Raw genomic sequence first — 12046 nt, 5'->3', positions numbered from 1 at the left:
ATAATAAAACATCAACTATAATTATAAATTATGAATCTAAAGACCAAGATTATGGATCCTTTTTTCGTGTGCAGCATCAAACAAACAGTAAAATCAACATGACTTAAATATAAACTTACCAAATATTACATCTCCCGTTTCCATGTTCGAAATACAAAGAATAAAAAATAAACAAAAGTTTATCAATTACTAATATAACTGATTTTCTAACAATAATATTAAACTAGACTAAAGCAAGGGGGGAAATCCCATGATAATAAGAGTAAAATTAGTAACTCAGAAAAATCCCAGAAGAATAGAAGAGGGAAAGAAGGAACTCTGTACTAAGAGAACAATCTGATAATTTACCGGAATTTCTCGGAAGCTCCAGCAATGATGTAACTATGTTTCCGGGTTAGATTCCATTGTTTGAGTCGTGGGCGGGGTAACAACGGTCAGATTCAACTCATGGGAACCGGATCCACCAGCTCTTTCACGAATCTCCCTATATTCTTGACAGATAGCGCAAAAATGGCAGAAAAAGTGGGTCACGAAGTCTCCACAAGGTGCTTCCTGCATCACATTTCAGAAATTAAAACATTGTCGTCCATGGAAAAATAGCAACAGGGAGTTAACTCATCGACTAAGCTTAAAAAGAGACTGAATCATAGAGAGCCGAGCTACATTATACGGCAGGGATCAGTTCACTGCCTTGTCCAGAGACAAACCTAAGAAATAAAAGCCTAATGCGAGGTATAAATCAGTAGAAGGAGAAATGATCAATGCATGATAGCGATAGTATGTATAAGCTTACAAAACCATGAACAAACGGATAGTTGAAGCATAATGGAAATAGACAGCCAAAAAGTGTTAAAGAGTATGATTTTATACTGGCAAATTGTACTTCGACCGTAGGGCCTTGCGGTAGCCACAGGCATAACATGCAAGAAAGCATCCAGGTACATTCCACAAAAGTCCATCACTCAATAAGCAGCAGACGGTATTTGTAAGTGCCCACAAAATGAAATGAGTTGCGCATGACCCAAATATTGTTTGAGAGCCCAAAAGTTCTGCATTCTTCCCAAACAGAAAGCATGGACAAAAAAGGCCAATAAAACCTGCACTCATAAAAAATTGCAATGAGCTCCCCATTTAACATGGAAGAGATGGGCTACCGTAAATGCAATGCTCTTAACTTGAATCAAACTACTGTCAACAGTAATATTCAACTTATTCATTTTGCACGCGCACACACCCAAATAAAAAGAGAAAAAAAGGTTCCTTTTCATATCATCTAAATGCTACTTGGTTTCTAACAAACTAAAGGAGCAAAAGATCAAGTGTCCTGTTTTATTTCAAAAACTTCACGCCAACAATCTGTGAATCTTATGCATACTTCAATGATTTGGAAAGAATACACACTCCAATAATACAAACGAGGGACTCTTAACTGATCATACACATGTAATAGTTAGAGAAGTAACAAATATATAACCCCTCAGGTAGGTAATCTTAAGGATTTCTTGACCAACCCACCCATCGACTAAATTTGAAGTTCTTCGAGCACTACTCCCGACATTTACAGTTGTTCTGGTTTTCCATAACAAACCTAATCATAGTGCAAAATCCAGTGGTTCCGCTTGACAGAAATAGCTGGTTAACAACAACTAAGATTCTAATAAAGATATAAGAAAACCCAACAAACAAATGGCACGGCATGCATGAATTTAAACAGGTGATAATAGGTTCTATGGAACAACCAGTAGCCTGCAGTTCAAATATTTAAATTCTGATACAAGAACACATGCAAAGTAATGAAACGTTTCTTTTCCATGCGCAAGATGCACCTTCATAATTTTTCCTTCGCATAAATCAAGGTCAGAAGGCAGAAAGTAGCGTACAGCTCTGCATATCATCGCAGCATGCACAGATTCCAGACGACCATTGTGACAATCCATCCTTGAGTTGATTAGGTGTGGGGTTGCTCTCGTCTCTGGAAATAATCTCCGTTTCTGAATCAGACTGGCTTATTGGAACATATGCAGGAGGGACATAACTCCTCGGGCCATCCATATTGCGCTGATACACAAAGTATTCCTCCCAATTTCTTTCAAACGAATCCAATCTGTAAGCTTCATCAAGAATCATCAATATCCAATTCGTAAAACCTACACTCCACCCACCCCTCATTATGGTTTTTACACTTTGATCTACCGATTCACTTTGCACATTTCATTTCGGTGAATGCTCGATTAAATCAGGACGTGAAACTTCATGAAGCAAAATTTAGACCATGATGGTAAAAGAAAATAAGAAGTAGTTAAAACATTAAAGAGCTCAACAAGAAAAACGAGCATTGGAATGAAAAATACCCAAGAACCGAAACTAAAACTTCGAAGTGAAATAACATTTAGGAACTTCGTTAGGGTTTCCAAATTGAAGATGTTTGTTCGATAGGTGTAGAAACTGGAAATAAAATTGCAGGGAATAATCCAAACGAGCACTAACCTGTGGATCAAAGTAGGCCGATTTCTGCCGAGTGCTTGATCGTCTTCGTAGCCGGAAAAGCGCGGCGGAGAATAACCGGAGGGAATGCGAATGGGATCGGAGAGAATCGAGGATGGTCAAGTCGCCGGAGTCAGCAACTTCGAATCTTTATATATTCGTAGCTAAAATCGAAGAGTAGCAGATAAATAAGGCAATGGATTAACCACGCTAATTATTTTTTTAAAGTAAAATATAAAATATACTTTTGTTCATTGCTAAGGGTGAGCAACAGGCGGTCGGGCCGGTTTTCCGATCAAACCGCCCCCAAACCTACTGCAAATCTGCGTTGCAAAATCAGCAACAAAACCAGCTTATCGGTTTTTTTTCCCTCCTTCTTCTTCCTTTTTTTGCTTTCTATGTTTCTTGTTTCTTTTCTTTTCCTTTCCTTCATTCTTTTCTCTCTCCTTTGAATTTCTTTCTACAAATATTATGAATTGTGGTTTATGGTTGAGGTAAAATTTTCGATTAAATTTTATTTCTCTTTTTAAACCTAAACTTATAATTATATAATATTATATATTGTTTTTAAAAAAATATATTCAACCAAATCAATTGACCGACCATATCAACCAAACTGACCGATGACAGGATTTTGAGTTTTTAGAACCGAAATCCGATCGCCTGACCTTGATTCGTTCAATTTCGATTTTTAGTTCACCGTGCTCACCCCTAATTGAGACTTAGGTTAATGTGGCAAGGTTTTTTGATAGACATTTTAGCACCAAAATTTAACTATGAAAACCATCCCTTAATCTAAAATAACATGATAGATTGAAAATTTGAGTTGAACAACCAAAAGCGATTGAATCAAGGTGGTTGGTCAAAGATAAGGACAGTTTAAAAATAATCAAAACTATCTCATAAAATTTTCAAATGTGTAAACTAATAAATCAATCAACTGATCAATTTGTATTCTTCATGGTCGAAATGAGTTTGAACATTTGATGAACTAAGTTTGAACATTTACTGAAGTGACCATCATTAATTTAGTAGTGATTTTGGATGGAAAATCAATTTCGAGCAATGGATATTCACCTGAACTAAAAAATATTGCCGGTTGATGTAGGGTTGATTTACTCGAAAAGAAAGGTTAGAAAATTGACTTAAAAATATAAAAGATTTAAAAACACTCAAAGCTTTTTCTCCATGAGAGCTTCCTTGCCTCCGTCATCGAGGAGTTTTGCCTTGTACAAAATCGATATAGAGTACAATGTTCATGAGGTTGTTTCTATTATATTTACTAAAAATGGGTACAATCCTAATAAATATATCCATAGGTGTTAGTTTCAAAATTAGATAGGTGAGCCAAAACCTTCCTTAATTCAGGTATTAAGTTAAATATGAACTTAATTGACGAAATTATTAGAACTTAGAAGGGTTAAATATAATCACATTTTAGTATTTACGTGTACCTCTTAATCATCACGAAGACTAGCTGAATATCAGCCGTTCGGTGCCCGATTCCAACAAATACGATGACGATCAATGAATCCTAGCCGTAGATCTTGTTTACTAGAGGTCGCCACTGGCCAGTTCGTCTTTCTCCCCTCTCACCCCCCATTTTCTCCATCGTTTCTGTAAACCTCCCAGCTTGAGCTAGGTATTTTTTCCCTTCTTCATTCCCTAATTTTCTCTAAACCTACTCGAATTCGGCTAAGTAGTTCCTCAATCATTAGATTCCTCATTGTGTATCTCTAATTTCTATTACTTTCTGGATCTGTTTTGTTGTTTTTGCAGGGAAAGATATTCAATCTACCATTTGAGATTTTTGTGAAGGAAGAAAACAAGGTTTGTTTGTTGCTTTTTTATGAGATTAGCTAACAATGTAATTGCTGGGAAGAAAATTTTTGCGGGTGTAGGAACTTTCGGAATCCGACTAATTTTATGCCCTACCGACTGATTTCTGTTTGTTTTTGGCTTTAAATCATTATGTTAGTGTTTTGATTTTGCGTTGTGCGCTTTTTTATTTATGTTGGATATGTCTGACAAACTTCTCGCTGGTTGGAAATCTCGGTCTTCCAATCATACCTTATTTTTTTGTGATTTATCTACTCATTAAACCAACTCCAAATTTAAAACTGTCCTCACGATTTCTTAATAGTTTCTAGTTGGATCTCCCTCAATCGCCTGCGCGTCTCAGGATTGAAGCACTTCATGCTATGGTAAGAAATTCTTATTTCTTCAGTTCGGATTATTATTTTCTCATCTGTTCTCTGTAGCTCTTTTTAGTTCCAATTTAATTTCTGGGTCATTCTGATTTAGTGCATGAATTTGAACGTTACGAAGAAATTTAGACAATAATTTGTTGTTTTGAGTGATTTTGATTCTGCAATTGTAGAGATCTTTCAAAATTTCTCTCTGAATTAAGATATTTGACGAGCATTTTCTACGTTGGCCAGCTTCTGTTTGAAAGTTGGCATTAGGTTTATGAGTATTATTACTCATTCTGGGTTTTGGGTGCATCCGCATTTTCTTATTCCTGTTTTCCTTTGTTCCTCATTTTAACTATTATCATCAACTGGGTTTCATACGATTGAATTACTTAAAATTATACTCAGTGGCCTAATGTATTGATATGCACTCTTCTTTAGGCACCTTTTAGGGGCATGCTTTATCTTCAACATAGAACATTGGCAAGGCGTTATATTGATCAGTGGGGCATAGGATTGAGAGCGTTTAGCAGTCAGGGTGCAGCAGCTCCTGGCAGTCCTCAGCCTCCCCCACCTCCCCCACCTCCAGAGAAAACTCATTTTGGTGGCTTGAAGGATGAGGACCGAATCTTTACCAACTTGTACGGTTTACATGATCCCTTTCTTAAAGGTGCCATGAAACGTGGTGATTGGCACAGAACTAAAGATTTAGTACTTAAGGGTGCTGATTGGATTGTCAATGAAGTAAAGAAGTCTGGCCTCCGTGGTCGTGGAGGTGCTGGATTTCCATCTGGACTTAAATGGTCATTCATGCCCAAAGTATCTGATGGTCGCCCTTCCTATCTCGTTGTCAATGCTGATGAAAGTGAACCTGGAACCTGTAAGGACAGGGAAATCATGCGGCACGATCCACACAAACTCTTGGAGGGTTGTCTGATTGCTGGAGTTGGGATGAGGGCTACTGCTGCTTACATATACATCAGAGGTGAGTATGTGAATGAACGAAAGAATCTTGAGAAGGCCAGAAAGGAGGCTTATGAAGCTGGACTGTTGGGCAAGAATGCATGTGGATCTGGTTATGATTTTGACGTCCACATCCACTATGGTGCTGGTGCTTACATTTGTGGTGAAGAAACAGCTCTGTTAGAGAGCCTTGAAGGGAAACAAGGGAAACCACGATTGAAGCCACCTTTTCCTGCTAATGCAGGATTATATGGATGTCCCACCACTGTGACAAATGTGGAGACAGTAGCCGTTTCTCCTACTATTTTAAGGCGTGGACCAGAATGGTTTGCCAGTTTTGGGAGAAAGAACAACTCTGGTACCAAATTGTTTTGTGTCTCGGGACATGTGAATAAGCCGTGCACTGTTGAAGAGGAAATGAGCATTCCACTGAAGGAATTAATTGAAAGGCACTGTGGAGGGGTTAGAGGAGGATGGGATAACTTGCTTGCTGTTATTCCCGGAGGTTCTTCGGTTCCATTGCTTCCCAAGCATATATGTGATGATGTTCTCATGGATTATGATGCACTAAAGGCTGTCCAGTCTGGATTGGGCACTGCAGCTGTAATAGTTATGGATAAATCAACGGATATTGTGGATGCTATTGCAAGGCTCTCTTATTTTTACAAGCATGAAAGTTGTGGACAGTGCACTCCCTGCAGGGAAGGTACGGGATGGCTATGGATGATAATGGAAAGAATGAAAGTTGGAAATGCAAAGCTGGAAGAAATTGACATGCTACAAGAGGTTACCAAGCAGATTGAAGGGCATACCATTTGCGCCCTTGGTGATGCTGCTGCTTGGCCTGTGCAAGGTCTTATAAAGAATTTTAGGCCGGAGCTTGAGAGAAGGATTAGAGAGCGTGCAGAACGGGAGTTGATCCAGGCTGCTGCATAGGTATTCTTTCAGGTTTATTTCGAATCTTTTATGTTCTAATTTGATTAGCAAACATTAGATGAGCATGTTGTAGGTTTAATTTGGCTCTTGTAGCCCAGTGATTAAACCTCTCTATGTGGTTATTTGTTGATGTCCAACTAAATGTCATTCTAATTTATTATTTACCTTTGTTCTGAAACGGTCATAATTAATGGAAGAAAGATAAGCGGTTATGTTAGAAGCCACTTAAAATTCTATAGCCGACTTGTGATGGAGTGTTTTCTCTCTTCTAAATCAAATTGCATAACATGATTTTTGCCATGATTTTGAGGGATTCAGCAAATGTCATATGCAGAAATTAGTGACTCTTGAGCATGATCTCTTAATAGCTATTGTGGTAGATTTTTTATTCTCACATAAAAACAGAAAAACTGAAAGACAACTATTGCATTTTTTAGTGTTTTTTTTTCAGATGATATTATTTATCCCTTATGGCTAGATATTTTCATCTTTTCCAGGTAACTTCCTCAGTCATGTAGTTTAGGTCCTATTTGGTAAATATTTTGTTTTTTTATAAAAAAATTAAGTCTATTTCTATCCATTCTTTTTACAATGATTTGCATCTTTATAAATACAAAAGTTGAATTTTTATACAAATTTCATTGACAAAAAAAGGCGTTTAAATTTTGGTCTGGAATTTTCAAAGACAAAATAGTTACCAAACGGACATTAGTTAAGGATGCAAAAGAGTCTTTTTCTGTAACCATTGACGTGTGGAGGTGGTGTGACCTTTTGTTTTGACTGCTGTTCAAGTATCTTTAACAATATTTATCTTATGCTAATACACTAAAAAAACTTCATTGTAGGAAATTCCAACTTTGATGGGAATTGCAAATAATGAAACTGCCCCAGATATTTGGTGTGTTCAAGCGTCTGGAGGTCATGTCTGCATTTTGTTTGCTATTTCAAAATGACTTATCAATGCCCTTAAAGAAACTCGTTTCCGGTTTTTGAAGTGGCTTTTGAGGCTAGAATTATTAATACACATATTTTTTTTTATTTAGTGTAATTTGAATGCCTCTCTTAACGCCATTTAATGGTTGGATACCTCTATGATTACTTCTTGTGTTGTACTCTTCTGAACAGAAATTTCATCTCCCTGTGGAACATCAATAAATGGGAAAGTTAAACTATTTCTTCTAATTTTATGGGTCCTGACACTAAATATAAATTTGTTTTCTAGGATTCAACTATGGTGAACTTGGAACCATGTTTTATTGTATGGTTTGAGTGAGAGATGTTGAAAGTACAATTTTTTTGGTGAAGTAATTTGTTATTATTGTTTAATGATATTTTCAAATATAATGCAGCACTGTTTTTTTAATACAAAGTAACTTATTTATATAATACAGCATTGTTTTTTAGTTCATCTAAGTCAAGTGCTTCATTTCAATTATAGCTAAATGGATTAAAATATTTACGATGATAATCGATAAATTGTAACATTTTGCTATATAAACACACAAACTGTTGTAAGGTTTAAAAGTATTTTGAATTCATCAAAATAATTACTATAAGACTACTGATTTTTTGTTTTAGTATGGGTTTTAAAAAACCAAGCTAATATTTGTTTTTGTTTATAGAATTTGTCTGACCATTCTAATGTTAGTCAGTATGTAAGGAAAGCAGTATGCAATTTTCAAGAAAATAATATTTATCGTACATTTCTCTCATGTGTTGTGACTGAGATATTATAATAGTAGGAAAGATGCCAAGTCATAAGAAAACAATGGAGTAAAATGATTTACAAGACGTATAATGGAATTTAAGCTATATATTCAAATCTTGGAAAAGGAAACTACGGTGGGAAACATGGTTCTGTAACAATTTAAAAAGAAAAGGACTATTTTCAAATTCATTCGGATCAAATGAATTCAACGTGACCCTTTTGATAACACTCGTCTAATAACGTTGAAACACAAAGTGTAACATTGTTTTTCGTTGAATTTTTCACCTTTAAATTTCTGATTTCATGTTGCCTACTAGGCTAACTTACGTTGAACTACAATATAAGGATATGTTTGAGCTGGTGAGTTAGTTAAATGTGTTTGAGATTATAATTCCTGTGTGTTTGAGGTGCAAACAATTTTATTATAATTATAATAGTTTGTGTTTGAACCTTGAGTATAAAACACATACAATTTTAGTTTACGTGAGAGATATTAAACATCAACAAAAAGAGAAGGAGAGAACAAGAAGAAAATTAGTAAACCTAGTAACCAAAATAAATTTGAGATAATAATATCATTATAGGTCATAACAATTGGAAATACTAATTTTGGTAATTAAAGTCTTTCATCAACTTCCCCCAAACACCTCAAAATATTTAACAATAAATAACCAATTAAATAGTCCTAGAAATTCACTTGTATATATAACAATATGCAGTTTAGATTGGATTGGATAGTCTGCATTGTCAACTCGTTTGAGCCGCACTCCATTGTTAGTTTATTTTGAACTTTTTCCAAACAAAAATTAGTTTCTGATATGATAGTAGTCTCTCCCTAGATTTAGAAAGTATAGAGTTCTATTTTTCTTGAAAATTGGTATTATCATTAAATCAATTTCGATTTAAAAATATGAAAATAGCTATAAAATTAATAAATTTAAAAGATGAAAATAGCTATAAAATTATTTTTAAGATTTATCGAAAAGATAGATACTAAAATAAGTTACATGTATATGCACTTCAGTTCAGTGTTTGCATGAAGAACAACATTTACATTTATGGGATAAAACCTGTGAAATAAAATAATATACTCATTAGTATTATAAAATTCTAGTCTCAAAACAATATACAAACAAAACAGGCAAAAATCTAGCCAAAGGTAGCAGAATTTCTAACTTCAATCAGATTGATCTACTCTACTCAATTTTTTATGCATACTCAAAGAAGGCCATAACTTCACAAAATCAGGGAGGACTTGCACGCTCAACAGCATCACGAGATTTAGAATGTTCCTGAGATCTACCTGATGAAAAGATGGAAATATAAACATCTTCTTACTGATCTTTGTCGTGTTCTACTTGTGTGGTTTCGGAATTTTGGTGTCCATTTTCAGAATGCTCATTCAGTTCTCCCTCTGGAACAAGCTCCCCAACTTTTACATACTTTTCCATGAACTTGTATTCCCAGTCCTGCAAGATTACAAGCTCTTCTTCACTCAGACCTTCGATGTTACCATTGATGTCTTCGGGTTTGAAAGATAAGAGAGCCAAGGCTCGGCTGGCATCCTTCCCGACGAACATAGAGTAAGGAGAACCAGGACCGTAAAACATCCTGTCCATCAAGCCAACCAAAAAATCAATGACAACTTTAATACTAAGGTCAAATTACATATTTCATTCATGTAAATTTGAGCTTTCTATTTATTATTTGAAATCTAAGAAGCTCTAATTACGTAGAGAATTAGGATTGTCAAGTGACTCAAGTCCCTGCTCTTGAAAACAGTTATTAAGGTCGTGTACATGGAAAATGAATCGGATGGATCAGAAATGAACAGGTAATAAAGAACAAACTAGCTTTGAGAGGTTTGGTTGAGTTGGGATGTTAATGGCAGGCGGTCTTGTTGAAATTATGGCTCAAGTGAAATTGTTGCTTGGTAAAATTAGATTCAAGGGAAACTGGTTTGGACTCCTACTGACATGAAACTCAAAAAAGGTACTATTTAGAGGCTAGTGAAAGCATAGGAAAAAAACAACAACGAAGTGTGTAAGTTAACGAAATAATACCCAAATTCTATAGAAGTTATATCAAACACCAACCATCATTTCATTTACCCCGCCCCAAAATAACTTCTGCGAGGGTAAGAAGCAAGCCTATACTTGCTATCTGTGTTTTCTTATTTCAACCAACGGATTCACTACCTTCATAGGCTGTATTAAACTCAGCTTACATGAACTTCAGCTTACGAAACTCGATTTTTATGCTATATGCTATCCTCTGTAATTCATTCACTTGAAAAATCCAGGCATATATTAAATAAATATGGGGAGGCTTCCGAACCCAAAATTTCCTGAACTGCTTTTGTTAAATATTCCCTGACAGACTAATTGACCGACTTAAAATTTGTCTACTATTAACACACACTCCACTCCCATACAGCCCACCTTTCATTCTCTTTCATTCTTCAGTCCCTACCACCCTTCTTCTCACATAAGTAAACAAAATGGAAGGCCCGTCACTCCTATGACATACATATTTCGTGCAAAAACACTTGCTTCTTAAACATTTCAGGCAAACATCTTAAATCGTTTGAGCCATTACCAGTGAAACCTTAACGTGGAACAGATATTAGAAAGTGCCTCATGACATCCCCCTCAAGATGTGGCTAATCGTTTATAAATCATACACCGATTCTTTTTTGTGGACCAAATACCTATTTAAGGCTTCAAAGGCTCTACTACCAAATGAGATGACATGAGTTCAATCTCAATTAATTAATTGGCAACAGATCGAAAATCTTATAATGATTGTTTCTAAATTTTCCTGTGCGAATACTAAACAAGTGACCATATGAAAAGTTGACAGGTAGACAGTAGTGTAAATGGGATTTATGCATCTCCTGAACAAATTACACTGATCGGTCGTTTATCTTTATTATTGTGAAGTTCCTAAACTCCGTTGATGATATTAAAAGAAGTAATTACCATCTAGAACATTGATTCAAGCTGCAACTCCAGAAACTAGGCAACTACTCCTATTCAATATAATCAAGTTCGTAAATAATCCCTAGAGACCAAACAAAAGTACACTCCAACGAACAATAAAGGAAGAAAAAAATTACCTGCCCGAAGAAACATCGTAGATTTGACCCTTTATAGCCATAAGAAGTGGCTTATTCGGGTCAGAACCATTGTAAGCCCTCAACTGCTGCTCCGTTAATCGCCCTACTAGAACTGCTTGCGAGGCGTCTGCAGCCGAATCATTGACAAACAAATTGGAATTGGATGAGTTAGACGAAGAAATCGGAACAGTTGGGGGCTTATTGAACTCTTCTGGAGAAACAAACATGGAGGAAACCATTTGAAACACGAAGATCATTGCGGCAAGTATGGTGAAGAATGCCGTTGGGGATAGTCCCGTATACCAAGTGATCTGCTCCATTGCTGATCTCCAGTAGAACTCCATTTCTTCGTTTGAGCTTTGCTATTTTCTTGCCGAAGCATTAGACTTCCGGTGGGTTGAATTTGATGATAGAACAATCACTCCACCAACCATGAAAGAATCCTTTACCTACCCGCTTCACGGTTGACTAGTCAACAAACAACTTCTCCTCTTTAGTAAACCGTAGATTTTTGTAGTACAACTATATGGAGTGAGGGATGGAACCTCGAACTTTTAGGAAGATTTAGTTCGAACCATGTATCTTTAAAAAAAAATGTTGAATCTTGAGTCCGTCCTTAGCTAGGAAGCATTGATACTCTAACTT

General features: G+C 35.9%; 3 protein-coding genes across 7 annotated transcripts; 1 reads left to right on the top strand and 2 right to left on the bottom strand.

Moving 5' to 3' along the window:
* Positions 1-88: 88 nt before the first annotated feature.
* LOC103486838 (protein PLANT CADMIUM RESISTANCE 10) lies at positions 89-2882 on the bottom strand. Of its 2 annotated transcripts, none has more exons than XM_051083999.1 (5): positions 2730-2882; positions 2488-2648; positions 1881-2249; positions 871-1097; positions 89-552 (listed from the first exon to the last, which is right to left on the bottom strand). In XM_051083999.1, the coding sequence occupies exons 3-5, from the start codon at positions 2167-2169 to the stop codon at positions 382-384; spliced, it is 687 nt and encodes a 228-aa protein (XP_050939956.1). In that variant the 5' UTR covers positions 2170-2249; positions 2488-2648; positions 2730-2882; the 3' UTR covers positions 89-381. The 2 variants fall into 2 exon arrangements, with proteins under 2 accessions (XP_050939956.1, XP_008443175.1); XM_008444953.3 differs by having other exon boundaries at positions 1881-2104; positions 2730-2879.
* A 924-nt stretch (positions 2883-3806) lies between these two features.
* On the top strand, positions 3807-7757 carry LOC103486839 (NADH dehydrogenase [ubiquinone] flavoprotein 1, mitochondrial). 4 transcript variants are annotated; one of them, XM_008444954.3, is made up of 5 exons: positions 3807-4126; positions 4264-4314; positions 4628-4688; positions 5118-6575; positions 7421-7757. In XM_008444954.3, exons 3-4 carry the CDS (start codon positions 4686-4688, stop codon positions 6573-6575), a joined length of 1461 nt encoding a protein of 486 aa, XP_008443176.1. In that variant the 5' UTR covers positions 3807-4126; positions 4264-4314; positions 4628-4685; the 3' UTR covers positions 7421-7757. The 4 variants fall into 4 exon arrangements, with proteins under 4 accessions (XP_008443176.1, XP_008443177.1, XP_016899715.1 ...); XM_008444955.3 differs by having other exon boundaries at positions 3907-4126; positions 5118-6587; XM_017044226.2 differs by having other exon boundaries at positions 3960-4126; positions 4635-4688.
* Positions 7758-9356: 1599 nt separating this feature from the next.
* Positions 9357-11908, bottom strand: LOC103486840 (membrane steroid-binding protein 2-like). Its single transcript, XM_008444957.3, has 2 exons — positions 11402-11908; positions 9357-9894 (listed from the first exon to the last, which is right to left on the bottom strand). The coding sequence occupies exons 1-2, from the start codon at positions 11743-11745 to the stop codon at positions 9618-9620; spliced, it is 621 nt and encodes a 206-aa protein (XP_008443179.2). The 5' UTR covers positions 11746-11908; the 3' UTR covers positions 9357-9617.
* Positions 11909-12046: the final 138 nt, after the last annotated feature.

Source organism: Cucumis melo, chromosome 4 (genome assembly GCF_025177605.1).
Source record: "Cucumis melo cultivar AY chromosome 4, USDA_Cmelo_AY_1.0, whole genome shotgun sequence".
Classification (NCBI taxonomy): Eukaryota; Viridiplantae; Streptophyta; class Magnoliopsida; order Cucurbitales; family Cucurbitaceae; genus Cucumis; species Cucumis melo.
Note: the sequence above shows the minus strand (reverse complement) of the source record. Positions and strands in the feature narration are given on the sequence as shown.

Excerpts from the sequence above, each read along its gene's own strand:
- LOC103486838 (XM_051083999.1), bottom strand. The coding sequence starts at position 2,169 with ATGAGGGGTGGGTGGAGTGTAGGTTTTACGAATTGGATATTGATGATT. Across the intron at positions 1,098-1,880 it reads CTGCGATGATATGCAGAGCT|GTTTTATTGGCCTTTTTTGT; the intron begins GTACGCTACTTT and ends TTATGAGTGCAG. Across the intron at positions 553-870 it reads GGTCGAAGTACAATTTGCCA|GAAGCACCTTGTGGAGACTT; the intron begins GTATAAAATCAT and ends AATGTGATGCAG.
- LOC103486840 (XM_008444957.3), bottom strand. The coding sequence starts at position 11,745 with ATGGAGTTCTACTGGAGATCAGCAATGGAGCAGATCACTTGGTATACG. Across the intron at positions 9,895-11,401 it reads TACGATGTTTCTTCGGGCAG|GATGTTTTACGGTCCTGGTT; the intron begins GTAATTTTTTTC and ends CTTGATGGACAG.